Source organism: Callorhinus ursinus, unplaced genomic scaffold (genome assembly GCF_003265705.2).
Source record: "Callorhinus ursinus isolate GAN/ISIS: 27379988/994484 unplaced genomic scaffold, GSC_fseal_2.0 scaffold53, whole genome shotgun sequence".
Classification (NCBI taxonomy): Eukaryota; Metazoa; Chordata; class Mammalia; order Carnivora; family Otariidae; genus Callorhinus; species Callorhinus ursinus.
Genome location: NW_027397115.1, coordinates 273,646 through 290,726, shown reverse-complemented (window position 1 = coordinate 290,726; position 17,081 = coordinate 273,646). Strand labels below are relative to the sequence as shown.

Sequence of the window (17,081 nt, the reverse complement as noted above, 5' to 3'; positions counted from 1 at the left end):
GCTTGCATTCCCACCAACAGTGTAGGAGGGTTCCCCTTTCTCCACATCCCCGCCAACATCTGTCGTTTCCTGACTTGTTAATTTTAGCCATTCTGACTGGTGTGAGCTGGTATCTCATTGTGGTTTTGATTTGGATTTCCCTGATGCCAAGTGATGTGGAGCATTTTTTTCATGTGTCTGTTGGCCATTTGGATGTCTTCTTTGCAGAAATGTCTGTTCATGTCTTCTGTCCATTTCTTGACTGGGTTATTTGTTCTTTGGGTATTGAGTTTGGTAAGTCCTTTATAGATTTTAGATACTAGCCCTTTATCTGGTAAGAGATTTGCAAATATCTTCTCCCCCCCTCCCCCCATTCTATACCCTGTCTTTTGGTTTTGTTGAATGTTTCCTTTGCTATGCAAAAGATTTTTATCTTTTTTTAAATTTTATTATGTTATGTTAATCACCATACATTACATCATTAGTTCTTGATGTAGTGTTCCATGATTCATTGTTTGTGCATAACACCCAGTGTTCCATGCAGAACGTGCCCTCTTTAATACCCATCACCAGGCTAACCCATCCCCCCACCCGCCTCCCCTCTAGAACCCTGTTTGTTTCTAAGAGTCTATAGTCTCTCATGGTTTCTCTCCCCCTCCAAATCCCCCTCTTCATTTTTCCCTTCCTACTTTTTTTTTTAACATATAATGTATTATTTTTTTCAGAGGTACAGGTCTGTGATTCATCAGTCTTACACAATTGACAGCGCTTACCATAGCACATACCCTCCCCAATGTCTATCACCCAGCCACCCCATCCCTCCCACCCCTCACCACTCCAGCAACCCTCAGTTTGTTTCCTAAGAATTCCTCATATCAGTGAGATAATATGATACATGTCTTTTCCTGATTGACTTATTTTGCTTAGCATAATACCCTCTAGTTCCACCCATGTTGTTGCAAATTCTAAGATTTCAGGTTTTTTGATGGCTGCATAATATTCCATTGTGTGTGTGTGTGTGTGTGTGTGTGTGTGTGTGTGTGTGTGTGTATACACACACACCTATATACCACATCTTCTTTATCCATTCATCTGTTGATGGACATCTTGGCTCTTTCCATAGTTGGGCTACTGTGGAGGTTGCTGCTATAAACACTGGGGAGCAGGTGCCCCTTCATATCACTACATTTGCATATTTGGGGTAAATACCCAGTAGTGCAATTGCTGGATCGGACGGTAGCTCTATTTTCAACTTTTTGAGGAACCTCCATATTGTTTTCCAGAGAGGCTGCACCACCTTGCATTGCCAACAACAGTGTAGGAGGGTTCCCCTTTCTCTGCATCCTCGCCAACATCTATCATTTCCTGACTTGTTAATTTTAGCCATTCTGACTGGGGTGAGGTATCTCATTGAGGTTTTGATTTGGATTTCCCTGATGTCGAGTGATATTGAGCACTTTTTCATCTGTGTGTTGGCCATTTGGATGTCTTCTTTGCACAAATGTCTGTTCATGTCTTCTGCCCATTTCTTGATTGGATTAGTTGTTCTTTGGATGTTGAGTTTGATAAATTCTTTATGGATTTTGGATACTAGCCCTTTATCTGATATGTCATTTGCAAATATCTTCTCCCATTCTGTTGGTTGACTTTTGGTTTTGTTGACTGTTTCCTTTGCTGGGCAAAAGCTTTTTATCTTGATGAAGTTCCAAGAGTTCATTTTTGCCCTTGCTTCACTTGCCTTTGACGATGTTTCCAGGCAGAAGTTGCTGCGGCTGAGGTCAAAGAGGTTGCTGCCTGTGTTCTCCTCAAGGATTTTGATGGATTCCTGTCTCACATTTAGGTCTTTCATCCATTTAGAGTCTATTTTTGTGTGTGGTGTAAGAAAATGGTCCAGTTTCATTCTTCTGCATGTGGCTGTCCAAATCTCCCAACACAATTTGTTGAATGGTCTTTATTCCATTCGACATTCTTTCCTGCTTTGTTGAAGATTAGATGACCACAGAGTTGAGGGTCCATTTCTGGGCTCTCTATTCTGTTCCGTTGATCTATGTGTCTGTTTTTGTGCCAGTATCATACTGTCTTGATGATGACAGCTTTGTAGTAGAGCTTGAAGTCCGGAATTGCGATGCCGCCAGCTTTGCTTTTGTTTTTCAACATTCCCCAGGCTATGTGGGGTCTTTTCTGGTTCCATACAAATTTCAGTATTATTTGTTCCATTTCTCTGAAAAAAAGTGGATGGTGTTTTGATAGGGTTTGCATTAAATGTATAGCTTCCTCTAGGTAGCATTGACATCTTCACAATATTTGTTCTTCCAATCCATGAGCATGGAGTGTCCTCCTCAATTTCCTTCATGAGTATTTTATAGTTTTCTGAGTACAGATTCTTTGCCTCTTTGGTTAGATTTATTCCTAGGTATCTTATGGTCTTGGGTGCAATTGTAAATGGGATCAACTCCTTAATTTCTCTTTCTTCTGTCTTGTTGTTGGTGTGTATAAATGCCACTGATTTATGTGCATTGATTTTATATCCTGCCACTTTACTGAATTCCTGTATGAGTTCTAGCAGTTTTGGGGTGGAGTCTTTTGGGTTTTCACATAAAGTATCATATCTGCAAAGAGTGAGAGTTTGACTTCTTCTTTGCCAATTCAGATGCCTTTTATTTCTTTTTGTTGTCTGATTGCTGTGGCTAGGACTTCCAATACTATGTTGAATAGCAGTGGTGATAGTGGACATCCCTGCTATGTTCCTGACCTTAGGGGGAAAGCTCTGTTTTTCCCCATTGAGAATGATATTCACTGTGGGTTTTTCATAGATGGCTTTTATGATATTGAGGTAGGTACCTTCTATCCCTACACTCTGAAATGCTGTACTTTGACAAATGCTTTCTCTGCATCTATTGAGAGGATCATAGGGTTCTTGTTCTCTCTTTTATTAATGTATTGTATCACATTGATTGATATGCGGATGTTGAACCAACCTTGCAGCCCAGGGATAAATCCCACTTGGTCGTGGTGAATAATCCTTTTAATGTACTGTTGGATCGTACTGGCTAGTATTTTGGTGAGCATTTTTGCATCCATGTTCATCAGGGATATTGGTCTGTAATTCTCCTTTTTGATGGGGTCTTTGTCTGGTTTTGGGATCAAGGTAATGCTGGCCTCATAAAATGAGTTTGGAAGTTTTCCTTCCATTTCTATTTTTTGGAACAGTTTCAGAAGAATAGGTATTAATTCTTCTTTAAATGTTTCGTAGAACTCCCCTGGGAAGCCATCTGGCCCTGGGTTCTTGTTTGTTGAGACATTTTTGATGACTGCTTCAATTTCCGTAGTGGTTATAGGTCTGTTCAGGTTTTCTATTTCTTCCTGGTTCAGTTTTGGTAGTTGATACATCTCTAGGAATACATCCATTTCTTCCAGATTATCTAATTTGCTGGCATAGAGTTGCTCATAATATGTTCTTATAATTGTATTTCTTTGGTGTTGGTTGTGATCTCTCCTCTTTCATTCATGATTTTATTTATTTGGGTCACTTCTCTTTTTTTTTTGATATGTCTGGCCAGGGGTTTATCAATCTTATTAATTCTTTCAAAGAACCAGCTCCTAGTTTCGTTGATCTGTTCTACTGTTCTTTTGGTTTCCATTTCATTGATTTCTGCTCTGATCTTTATTATTTCTCTTCTCCTCCTGGGTTTAACCTTTATTTGCTGTTATTTCTCTAGCTCCTTTAGGTGTAGGGTTAGGCTGTGCATTTGAGACCTTTCTTGTTTCTTGAGAAAGGCTTGTATTGCTATATACTTTCCTCTCAGGACCACCTTTGCTGCATCCCAAAGATTTTGAACAGTTGTGTTTTCATTTTGTTTACATGAATTTTTTAATTCTTTAATTTCCTGGTTGACCCATTCATTCTTTTGTAGGATGCTCTTTAGCCTCCATGTATTTGAGTTCTTTCCGATTTTCCTCTTGTGGTTAAGCACTGTGGTCTGATAATATGCAGGGAATGATCCCAGTCTTTTGGTACCAGTTGAGACCTGATTTGTGACCCAGGATGTGATCTATTCTGGAGAATGTTCCATGGACACTAGAGAGGAATGTGTATTCTGTTGCTTTGGGATGGAATGTTCTGAATATATCTGTGAAGTCCATTTGGTCCAGTGTGCCTTTTTTTATTATGTTAATCACCATACATCATTAGTTTTTGATGTAGCGTTCCATGCTTCATTGTTTGCGTGTTAACACCCAGTGCTCCATTCAATATGTGCCCTCTTTAATACCCATCACCAGGCTAACCCATCCCAGTACCCCCCTCCCCTTTAGAACCCTCAGATTGTTTCTCAGAGTCCATAGTCCAAGACCATCATTTGGTCTTCTATATCACTAATTCTCTCATGGTTCATCTCCCCCTCCGATTCCCCCCCCTTCATTTTTCCCTTCCTACTATTTTTTTTTTATCATATAATGTATTATTTTTTTCAGAGGTACATGTCTATGATTCATCAGCCAATGTTTATAGCAGCAATGTCCACAAGAGACAGTGTGTCATTTAAAGTCTTTATTTCCTTGTTGATCTTTTACTTAATGATCTGTCCATTTCAGTGAGGGGGGTGTTGTTGTCAATGTGTTTCTTTGATTTTGTTAATTGCCTTCTCCCATGTTAGGGGCATAGATATTTACAATTGTTAGATCTTCTTGTTGGATCGACCCTTTAAGTATGATATAGTGTCCCTTCCTCATCTCTTATTACAGTCTTTGGTTTAAAATCATATTGGTCTGATATAAGGATTGCGACCCCAGCTTTCCTTTGGTATCTGTTAGCATGGTAAATGGTTTTCCATCCCATCACTTTCAATCTGGGAGTGTCTTTGGATCTAAAATGAGTCTCTTGCAGACAGCATATTGATGGGTCTTGTTTCTTTATCCAATCTGATAGCCTGTGTCTTTCGATTGGGTCATTTAGCCCATTAACATTCAGGGTAACTATTGAAAGATATGAATTTAATGCCATTGTATTGCCTGTAAGGTGACTGTTACTTTATATTGTCTGTGTTCCTTTCTGGTCTATGTTACTTTTAGGCTCTCTCTTTGCTTAGAGGACTCCTTTCAATATTTCTTGTAGGGCTGGTTTTGTGTTTGCAAATTCCTTTAGTTGTTGTTTGTCCTGGAAGCTTTTTATCTCTCCTATTTTCAATGACAGTTTGGGTGGATATAGTATTCTTGGCTGCATATTTTTATCATTTAGTGCTCTGAATATATCATGCCAGTCCTTTCTGGCCTGCCAGGTCTCTGTGGATAGGTCTGTTGCCAATCTAATGTTTCTACGATTGTAGGTTACAGACCTCTTGTCCCAGGCTACTTTCAGGATTTTCTCTTTATCTCTCAGACTTGTAAGTTCTACTATTAGATGTCAGGGTGTTGACCTATTTTTATTGATTTTGAAGGGGGTTCTCTGTGCCCCCTGGACTTTGATGTCTGTTTCCTTCCCCAAATTAGGGAAGTTCTCTGCTATAATTTGCTCCAATATACCTTCTGCCCTGCCCCTCTCTCTCTTTCTTCTTCTTCTGGGATCCCAATTATTCTAATACTGTTTTGTCTTAAAGTATCACTTATCTCTCGAATTCTGCCCTCATGATCCAGTAGTTGTTTATCTCTCTTTTTCTCATTCTCCATCATTTGGTGTTCTATATCACTAATTCTCTCTTCTGCCTCATTTATCGTAGCAGTTAGAGCCTCCATTTCTTTTTTTTTAAATTTTATTATATTATGTTAGTCACCATACAATACATCATTAGTTTTTAATGTGGTAATCCACGATCCATTGTTTTTCGTATACACCCAGTGCTCCATGCAGTACGTGCCCTCCTTAATATCCATCACCGGGCAAACCAATCCCCCTTCCCCCCACCCAATCCCCTTTCCCCCCACCTCTCTAAAACCCTGTTTGTCTCTCAGAGTCCACAGTCTCTCATGGTTCATCTCGTCCTGCAATTCCCCCCCCATTTTTCCCTTCCTTCTCCTAATGTCCTCCCTGCTATGCCTTATGTTCCACAAATAAGTGAAACCATATGATAATTGACTTTCTCTGTTTGACTTATTTCACTTAGCATAATCTCCTCCAGTCCCATCCATGTTGATGTAAAAATTGGGTATTCATCCTTTCTGATGGCTGAGTAATATTCCATTGTATGTATGGACCACATCTTCTTTATCCATTCATCTGTTGAAGGGCATCTCGGCTCTTTCCACAGTTTGGATATTGCGGACATTGCTGCTATGAACATTGGGGTGCATATGGCCCTTCTTTCACTACATCTGTGTCTTTGGGGTAAATACCCAGGAGTGCAATTGCTGAGTCACAGGATAGCTCTATTTTTAACTTTTTGAGGAACCTCCACCCTGTTTTCCAAAGTGGCTGTACCAACTTGCATTCCCACCAACAGTGTAAGAGGGTTACCCTTTCTCCACAACCTCTCCAACATTTGTTGTTTCTTGCCTTGTCAGCTTTTGCCATTCTAACTGGTGTAAGGTGGTATCTCAATGTGGTTTTGATTTGAATTTCCCTGATGGCTAATGATGAACATTTTTCATGTGTCTGTTAGCCATTTGTATGTCTTCTTCAGAGAAGTGTCTTTTCATATCTTCTGCCCACTTTTTGACTTATTTGTTTTTTGGGTGTTGAGTTTGAGAAGTTCTTTATAGATCTTGGATACCAGCCCTTTATCTGTAGTGTCATTTGCAAATATCTTCTCCCATTCTGTGGGTTGCCTCTTTGTTTTGTTGACTGTTTCCTTTGCTGTGCAGAAGCTTTTTATCTTGATGAAGTCCCAGAAGTTCATGTTTGCTTTTGTTTCACTAGCTTTTGGAGATGTATCTTGAAAGACGTTGCTGTGGGCAATGTTAAAGAGGTTACTGCCTATGTTCTCCTCTAGGATTTTGATAGATTCCTGTCTCACATTGAGGTCTTTCTTCCACTTTATCTTTGTGTACGGTGTTAGAGAATGGTCGAGTTTCATTTTTCTGCATGTGGCTGCCCAATTTTCCCAGCACCACTGATTGAAGAGACTGTCTTTTTTCCATTGTATGTTTTTTCCTACTTTGTCAAAGATTATTTGACCATAGAGTTGAGGGTCCATATCTGGGTTCTCTGTTCTGTTCCATTGGTCTATATGTCTGTTTTTGTGCCAGTACCATGCTGTCTTGGTGATCACAGCTTTGTAATATAGGTTGAAATCAGGCAACGTGATGCCCCCAGCTTTATCTTTTTCAACATTTCCTTGGCGATTTGGGGTCTTTTCTGATTCCATACAAATTTTAGGACTGTTTGTTCCAGCATTTTGAAAAATGTCATTGGAATTTTGATCGGGATGGCATTGAAGGTACAGATTGCTCTGGGTAGCATAGACATTTTAACAATGTTTATTCTTCCGATCCATGAGCATGGAATATTTTTCCATCTTTTTGTGTCTTCTTCAATTTCTTTCATGAGTGTTCTGTCGTTCCTAGAGTATAGCTCCTTTACCTCTTTGGTTAGGTTTATTCTGAGGTATCTTATGGTTTTTGGTGCTATTGTAAATGGAATCGTTTCTCTAATTTCTCTTTCTACAGTTGCGTTGTTAGTGTATAAGAAAGCGATAGATTTCTGTGCATTGATTTTGTATCCTGCCACATTACTGAATTGCTGTATGAGTTCTGGTAATTTGGGGGTGGAGTCTTTTGGGTTTTCCACATAAAGTATCATGTCGTCAGTGAAAAGAGAGAGTTTGACTTCGTCTTTGCCAATTTGAATACCTTTTATTTCTTTTTGTTGTCCGATTGCTGTTGCTAGGACTTCTAGTACTATGTTGAACAATACTGGCGAGAGTGGGCATCCTTGACGTGTTCCTGATCTTAAGGGAAAGGCTCTCAGCTTTTCCCCATTGAGGATGATATTCACTGTGGGTTTTTCATAGATGGATTTTATGAACTTGAGGAATGTTCCCTCTATCCCTATACTCTGAAGAGTTTTAATCAGGAAAGGATGTTGTATTTTGTCAAATGCTTTTTCTGCATCAATTGAGAGGACTATATGGTTCTACTCCCTCCTCTTATTAATGTGTTCTATCACATTGATTGATTTGCGAATGTTGAACCACCCTTGCATCCCGGGGATAAATCCCACTTGGTCGTGGTGGATGATCCTTTTAATGTATTGTTGGATCCTATTAGCTGGGATTTTGTTGAGGATTTTGGAATCCATATTCATCAGGGATATCGGTCTGAAATTCTCCTTTTTGATGGGGTCTTTGCCTGGTTTGGGGATTAAGGTAATGCTGGCCTCATAGAATGAGTTTGGAAGTTTTCCTTCTGTTTCTATTTTTTGAAACAGCTTCAGTAGAATAGGTATTATTTCTTCTTTGGATGTTTGGTAGAATTCCCCAGGAAATCCATCAGGCCCTGGACTCTTGCTTTTTGGGAGGTTTTTGATCACTGCTTCAATCTCAGTGGTTATTGGCCTATTCAGGTTGTCAGTTTCTTCCTGTTTCAGTCTTGGCAGCTTATAGGTTTCCAGGAAGGCCTCCATTTCATCCAGATTGCTCAGTTTATTGGCATATAGTTGTTGATAATAATTTCTAATAATTGTTTCTATTTCCTTGGTGTTAGTCGTGATCTCTCCCCTTTCATTCATAATTTTATGAACGTGGGTCCTTTCTTTTTTCTTTTGGATAAGTCTGGCCAGTGGCTTATCAATCTTATTAATTCTTTCAAAGAACCAACTTCTAGTTTCGTTGATCTGATCTACTGTGTTTCTGGTTTCTGATTCATTGATTTCTGCTCTAATTTTAATTATTCCTCTTCTAATGCATGGCTGAGGCATCGTTTGTTGCTTTTTCTCTAGTTCTTTAAGGTGTAGAGTTAGTTGGTGAATTTGGGATTTCTCTATTTTTTTGAGTGAGGCTTGGATGGCTATGTATTTCCCCCTTAGGACGGCCTTTGCAGTATCTCATAGGTTTTGGACCGATGTGTTTTGTTCTCATTGATTTCCATGAATTGTTTGAGTTCTTTGATTCCCTGTTTGACCCAAACATTCTTGAGCAGAGTGGTCTTTAGCTTCCAAGTGTTTGAATTTCTGCCAAATTTTTTTCTTGTGATTGAGTTCCAGTTTTAAAGCATTGTGGTCTGAGAATATGCAGGGAATAATCTCAATCTTTTGGTATCGGTTGAGACCTGATTTGTGACCCAGTATGTGGTCTATTCTGGAGAAAGTTCCATGTGTGCTCAAGAAGAATGAATATTCTGTTGTTTTAGGGTGGAATGTTCTGTAAATATCTATGAGGTCTATCTGGTCCAGTGTATCATTCAAAGCTCTTGTTTCCTTGTTGATTTTTCTGCTTAGATGATCTGTCCATTGCTGAAAGGAGAGTATTGAGGTCTCCTACAATTAACACATTGTTATCAGTATGACTCTTTATTTTGGTTAACAGTTGCCTTATGTAGATGGCTGCTCCCATGTTGGGGGATAGATACTTACCATTGTTAGATCTTCTTGTTGGATAGACCCTTTAAGAATGATATAGTGTCGGGGAGCTTGGGTGGCTCAGTTGTTAAGTGTCTGCCTTTAGCTCAGGTCATGATCCCAGGGTCCTGGGATTGAGCCCCATGTCGGGCTCCCTGCTCAGCAGGAAGCCTGCTTCTCCCTCTACCAGTCCCCCTGCTTGTGTTCCCTCTCTCGCTATGTCTCTCTGTCAAATAAATAAATAAAATCTTAAAAAAAAAAGAATGATATAGTGTCCTTCTGTGTCTCTAATTACAGACTTTAGTTTAAAATCTAATTTGTCTGATATAAGAATTGCTACCCCAGCTTTCTTTTGAGGTCTGCTGGCATGGAAGATGGATCTCCATCCCTTCACTTTCAGTCTGGATGTATCTTTAGGTTCAAAATGAGTCTCTTGTAGGCAGCATATGGATGGGTCCTGTCTTTTTATCCAATCTGCAACCCTGTGCCATTTTATGGGAGCATTTAGGCCATTTACGTTGAGAGTGATTTTTGAAAGATATGAATTGTCATCATGTTGCCTGTGAAGACGTTGTTTTTATAGATTGTCCCTGTAAATTTCTGTTGTATACGACTCTTGGGGTCTTTCCACTTTTATAGAACCCCCCTTAATATTTCTTGCAGGGTCGGCTTAGTGGTCACATATTCTTTCAGTTTCTGCCATTTGGTGGAAGCTCTGCATCTCTCCATCCATTCTATATGACAGCCTTGCCGGATAAAGTAGTGTCTACATGTTCTTCTCATTTAGTACCCTGAATATGTCTTGCCAGGCCTTTCTGGCTTGCCAGGTCTCTGTGGATAGGTCTGATGTTATTCTGATGTTCCTCCCTCTGTAGATAAGGAATCTCTTTCCCCTAACTGCCCTTAAGATGGTTTCCTTGGTTCTAAGATTTGCAAGTTTTACTATTACATGCCAGGGTGTTGGCCTGTTTTCCTTGATCGTGGGAGGGGTCCTCTCTGCCTCTAGGATGCGAATGTTTGTTTCATTCCCCAGATTAGGGAAGTTCTCAGCTACAATTTGCTCAAATACATCTTCTAGTCCTCACTCTCTTTCCACTCCCTCCGGGATTCCAATTATTCTGACATTGGAATGCTTCATAGTGTCACTTATTTCTCTGATTCTATTTTCATGGATTCTGAGTTGTTTTTCCCTGGCCTCTTTTCCCTTTTTATCTATTATATTGTCTTCCAGGTCGCTTATTCGTTTTTCTGCCTCAGTTACCCAAGCTGTTAGATTATCTAGATTGGATTGGATCTCATTGACAGCATTTTTAAGTTCTGCCAATTCAGCTTTCATTTCTGCCCTTAGGGACTCTATGTTGCCATTAATTGATGTCTCCATTCTAGCCATTGTCTTCACAATTGCTAGCCTGAATTCCATCTCCGACATCTTGGTTATATCTGTATCCATTTGTAAATCTGCAGCATAAGTCATGATCTCTGAGTCTTTTCTATTTTGGGGGTTCCTCCTCCTAGTCATCCTGTTGATGGGTGTTTGAGGGATGTATAGAGTCCAAATTATTGACCAGAACCCAAGCAAGATGCACCTGTTTTCTAGGGACCTTAGGGTTCCTGGCCTCTTGTTTTTCCAGCCTGTCTTCTGGGCGAGGGGCCTGCCGTGCTGTTACTCAGGCAACCCTGTTTGGGCGGAGTTGCCCTGACCCCCTGTGGCAGGGGATGGGCTCAGCGGGAATAAGTTTTTGGGGCTTTTGTTCTCTGGCATCTTTCCCTGGCGGCTTTCCATGTCCCTTCCGCGAGTCAGAGCAGAAGAGACCGTTTCCAACCCTCTGCCTCAGAGCAGAGAGACCGCAGTCTTTTCTTCAGTGAGTTCTCCAGGCCACACCATCTCCGTTTCTGTCCGTGCTGCTATAAAATGCAGCGTCCTGGGTTGTGCGCCCCTCCGCAGCGCCCCCAGTCCTGCCTCCAGGTCAGGGCACGTCTCTGCCCTTTGTGCTTCTAAAACCGCCAGCCACTCCCAGTTCACAGGTGCGAGACTGCCGCCCCAGGGTTTCCACCCTGGGGGCTGCCCTAAAGTCCCTTCCCTGCCGCTACCGGTCTGTACCCGTCCCCAGTGCACGAGGGTGTCGCTCACCGGCGGTGCAGGATCCCCACAGACAGGCTCCCTCCCGTTGCCGTTTATCCTCTGATATCTGCTCGCAGAATCACGGCTCCCCGCTTCATACCTCAAAACCAACCGCCTGCGATATTCTGTTTGTAGAGATCCAGGTCTTCTTACATCTCAGGCTGGTTTCGTGGGTGCTCAGAGTGGTCTGGTAAATATCCAGCTCAATTCTGGGGACCAGTTGAAATAGGGTCCCCTACTCCTCCACCATCTTTCCTTCCCCTAGAGCCTTCATTTCTATTTACACCTCATCAATAGCCTTTTTGATTTGGACTTGGTTAGATTTTAGTTCTTTTATTTCTCCAGAAAGGGTTTCTCTAGTATCTTCCATGCTTTTTTCAAGCCCAGCTAGTATCTTTATAATCGTCATTCTGAACTCTACTTCCGACATCTTACTAATGTCTGTACTGATTATGTCCCAGGCAGTCGGTTCTGCCTCTTGTTCTTTTTTTTGAGGTGAGTTTTTCCATCTTGTCATTTCGTCCAGAGGAGAATAGATGAATGAGAGAACAAAATGCTAACAGTGTAACAACGACCCCAGAAAAATATACACTAAACAAATCAGAAGAGACCTGAAACCGGGGGAAAAGAAAGGGAAAGTAAGAAAAAAGAAGAAAAGAAAAAGAAAAAGAAAAAAAAAAGAATATGATCAAATATAATCAGGCTGGTTAATAGATCAGTGCCACACACTAGATTATGGGCATATTTTGGTCTGTTAGAAAAAACTGCCTCCCAAAATTTTAAAGAATGAAAAACTTATATATGTACAAAAATAAGGGTAAATATGATGAAGGGATGGAATATGACTGTAGAGATGAAAATTATAAAAGATTTTATAAAAGGAATTGATAAGATAAAAAGTTGGTTGGAAAAAGGAAGGAGAAATTAAAAAAAAAAAAAGAGAGAGAGAATGTGATCAGGCAGGAGACTAGAACAAAGCCATACACTAGAGATTTACGGTATATTTTGGTCTGTTAGAAGAAACTGTATCCCAAAATTTTAAAGAGAGAACAACCTATATATATATACCAAAGATAAGGTTAACTACAATGAAGGGATAGAATATGACACTAAAAATGAAAAATAAAAAAGATTTTTTAAAAAAGGGATTGATAAAGATGTTGGTTGGAAAAGGGAAAAAGAAAACTTAAAAAAATAGAAAAAGAAAAAAATTTTAAAAATTAACTTTGAAAGACTAAAGAATTGGGGAAAAAAAGACATGAATTCTATGTGCTGTATTCCCATAGTGCTGGCGTTCTGCCTAATTGATCAGTAAACTTGGTTCTTGGCTGGCTGTTTCTGCTGATCTTCTGGGGGAGGGGCCTGTTGCCATGGTTCCCAAATGTCTTTGCCAGAGGCGGAATTGCCCCCCCTTGCTGGGTTCGGGCTAAGTAATCTGCTCGTGTTTGGTCTCCGGAGCTTTTGTTCCCTACAAGCTTTCCTTACAGCTTTGGAGGACGAGAGTGAAAATGGTGGCCTCCCAATCTCCACCCCGGAAGAGCCGAGAACTCGGGGTCCCGCTCCTCAGTGTGCCCCCACATAAAAGCAGTCAGTCACTCCCATCTCCCTGGTCTCTGGCTGCACTCCGTGCTCACCTGGGCTGTGACTGAGCATTTCTATCTCTGACACCTGACCCCATGTGGAGTCTCCAAACCCAGCAGATCCCTGCACGCCTGTGCCCCTCCTCCCGGGGGAGGAAGGAGAGTCTCCGCGGATCTGCCACTTTTTGGGTCCAGGCTGGAGGAGCAGTGGCCCGACTGTGTCACAGATCTTGGTTTATGGCCACCCCGAGCTGAGAGCCCACTCCTCGGCTCCGTCTCTGCAGCCGGCTTCCCTGCTCCAATACCTGGGAGCTCTGCCGCACTCAGGCACCCCAGGTCTTTCTGTGACCCCGAGGGTCCTGAGACCACACTGTCCCAGCAAGGGTTCCATCCCCTGCTTAGCCACTGGAGCGACGTCCCTCAGCAGAGCCGACTTCTAAAAGTTCCAATTTTGTGCTCCGCGGCCCTAGCACGTGCCAGTAGTGGCTGACAGAGGCCCCCTCCCCCGCCGTCTATCTTCCCGAATATCGCCTCGGATTCACTTCTCCGCACGTCCTACCTTCCAGAAAGTGGTCGCTTTTCTGTTCAGACAGTTGCTGTTATTTTTTTCTTCGGTCTCCTGTTGAGTTCATAGGTGTTCAGAATGGTTTGATCCCTATCTAGCTGAATTCCTGGGACCAGATGAAATTTAGGTTTCCTACTCCTCTGCCATCTTGCTCCTCCTCCTCAAAAGCTTTTTATCTTGATGAAACCCCAATAGTTCATTTTTGCCTGTTTCCCTTGCCTTTGGAGACCTGTCTAGCAAGAAATTGCTGTGGCCAAGGTCGAAGAGGTTGCTGCCTGTGTTCTCCTCAAGGATTTTGATGGATTCCTGTTTCACATTTAGGTCTTTCATCCATTTTGAGTTTATTTTTGTGTGTGGTGTAAGGAAATGGTCCAGTTTCATTCCTCTCCAAGTGGCTGTTATTCTCCCAATACCATTTGCTGAAGAGACTGTCTTTTTTCCATTGGATATTGTTTCCTGCTTTGTTGAAGATTAGTTGACCATAGAGTTGAGGGTCCATTTCTGGGCTCTCTATTCTGTTCCACTGATCTATGTGTCTGTTTTTGTGCCAGTACCATACTGTCTTGATGATGACAGCTTTGTAATAGAGCTTGAAGTCCGGAATTGTGATGCCACCAGCTTTGGATTTCTTTTTCAACATTCCTTTGGCTATTTGGGGTCTGTTCTGGTTCCAAACAAATTTTAGGATTATTTGTTCCAGCTCTGTGAAAAGTGTTGATGGTATTTTCATAGGGATTGCACTGAATGTATAAACTGCTCTGGGTAGCAAAGACATTTTAACAATATTTGTTCTTCCAACCCATGAGCATGGAATATTTTTCCATTTCTTTGTGTCTTCCTCAATTTCTTTAGTGAGTGTTCTATAATTTTCAGAGTACAGGTCCTTGACCTCTTTGCTTAGGTTTATTCCTAGGTATCTTACCATTTTGGGTGCAATTGTAAATGGGATTGATTCCTTAATTTCTCTTTCTTCTGAGTGTATAGAAATGCAATTGATAACTGTGCATTGATTTTATATCCTGCCACTTTGCTGAATTCCTATATGAGTTCTAGCAATTCTGGGGTGGAGTCTTTTGAGTTTTCCACATAGAGTATCATGTCATCTGCAAAGAGTGAAAGTTTGACTTCTTCTTTGCCGATTTGGATGCCTTTTATTTCTTTTTGTTGTCTGATTACTGAGGCAAGGACTTCTAGTACTGTGTTGAACAACAGTGGTGAGAGTGACATCCCTGTCCTGTTCCTGACCTTATGGGAAAAGCTCTCAGATTGTCCCCACTGAAAATGATATTCACGGTGGGCTTTTTGTAAATGGCTTTTATGATATTGAGGTATGTTCCCTTTATACCTTCACTGTGAAGAGTTTTAATCAAGAAAGGATGCTGCATTTTGTTAAATCTTTTTTTTTTTTTTTGCATCTATTGCAAGGATCATATGGTTGGGAGGCAACTTTAAACATTAGATTGAGTTACCAGAGAATATCTCTATAAAGAAGCAATATTTATAGTGAAATCGAAATGGGAAGAAACTGAGATGCAAAGATCTGGAAGTTTCTGGGCAGAAGAACCAGCAAGTAGAAAGATCTGAAATGTGCATGATCTTTGTTAAAGACATAGAAAAAAAAATGAATGTGGCTGGAACATGGTAAACCTAGAGAATGGTCTGAGATGTTAGAGAAATAGCTAGGGGCCAGATCATAAAGACCTTCATACACAATGAGACAAAAGAAGGATTTTATAAGCCGTCACTCCATGGAGAATGGCTTTTAGGAAATTCAGAGAGAATACACGGACAATGTTCTACTGCTACAGAAATCCAGGAGAGAGGATTCTAAGTACATATTTTGGAGCAATCTCCCTGCATTTCTAGGTTAGTTTCTGGCATATGGCAGGCACTTAACATTTTTAAATGCATTTTATACTATCCCTACCATGTATCATACTATAATTGCTTATTTTCTTGTTGGAATCATCCATTAGACCAAACTGAGTGAAGGCAGGGACTACACTGACCCTATTCTATCCTCTTCTCCCAAAATTAAAGTTCATTTCTAAAGAAAGCCCAGTTAAAAAATATTCCTACAAACCCTGCTGGAATAAATACACCATTAAAAACTATCAGTAACCCTGAGGAGTACTGCTAATATTTGGAACTCAATTTTGATTTAAGCATTCTATGAAGGTGCTCTTAAATAAAAAGAAATAATGGTATGTGGAAATCCTTGGGGGCATTTGTTTAATGTCTATCTATAGTTTACCTGGAACAAAACACAGGATTTTACAAGAGACAGACTAAAAAGACTAGATCCTCATTAAAATATCAGCAACTACAATTATATTAGTAAATGCAGATCAACTCTTAGTTGGATTTTTACAAAGTGACTATACAGTCCAGACTGGAAGTATGCCCATGGACTAAATACTAAGTGGTAGCTATTTGGAAACAATGGCTCAAGAATTCTCTTCAGGTTAAAAAGAAGTCAGTAGAAAACATACCATCTGGTTGGAAGGTTTAAATATAGTTACTATATAGCACATAAAGAACTAAATCATTTCCAAATACTACCATAAGAATCAATACCTCACTATTTTTAAATAGATTTTATGAATGGTTAAGACCACTCGTCAGTATTTGTTAAAATATTTTTAAATGAGTGCCTTCACATTTGAATAACTGGTATCTTTTCTAGATTCCAGTCCATATGTTCATATGAATATTAAATGTTATGTCATTAACATGTAATTTATTTCTGAAAAATCTTAGGTTAAAAAACTAGTATTAAAATCTAGCATTAGGGCGCCTGGGTGGCTCAGTTGGTTAAGCGACTGCCTTCGGCTCAGGTCATGATCCTGGAGTCCCGGGATCGAGTCCCGCATCGGGCTCCCTGCTCAGCAGGGAGTCTGCTTCTCCCTCTGACCCTCTTCCCTCTTGTGCTCTCTAGCTCTCATTCTCTCTCTCTCAAATAATAAATAGATAAAAAAAATTCTTTAAAAAAATAAATAAAATCTAGCATTAATTTTTCTGTTGCAATAAAACATCAGAAATAACCTTCATTTGTAATTAACTGAATGGGTTACCATGCTAATCAAAACTATAGGGTTAATATTGAATTCTATTAAAATAGCTGGAAAAATAAACATACAAAAATCCGCATTCTTAAATTAAAACATTTTATATGTACACATATACAAACATAAAATGTTAGCTAGAATAAAGCTTACATCATTATCTCCAGCAACGTAGAATGATAGAGTCTGGCTCCCAAGATTAAAATCTATCCAAAATTCCTCAAGTTTTTCATCTGAAGGTAACTGCAACTGATAAAACACACATAAAAAACTTTATATACTA

General features: G+C 40.3%; 1 protein-coding gene across 3 annotated transcripts in view; it reads right to left on the bottom strand.

Annotated features, from left to right (window-relative positions):
• SYCP2 (synaptonemal complex protein 2) overlaps positions 1–17,081 on the bottom strand; it is a 91,882-nt gene that overhangs the window by 46,979 nt on the left and 27,822 nt on the right. For all 3 annotated transcript variants that reach the window (XM_025853383.2, XM_073883983.1, XM_073883984.1), the window contains one exon: positions 16,952–17,047. In XM_025853383.2, coding sequence (XP_025709168.1) covers positions 16,952–17,047 — 96 coding nt within the window. The remainder of the gene's footprint in view (positions 1–16,951; positions 17,048–17,081) is intronic.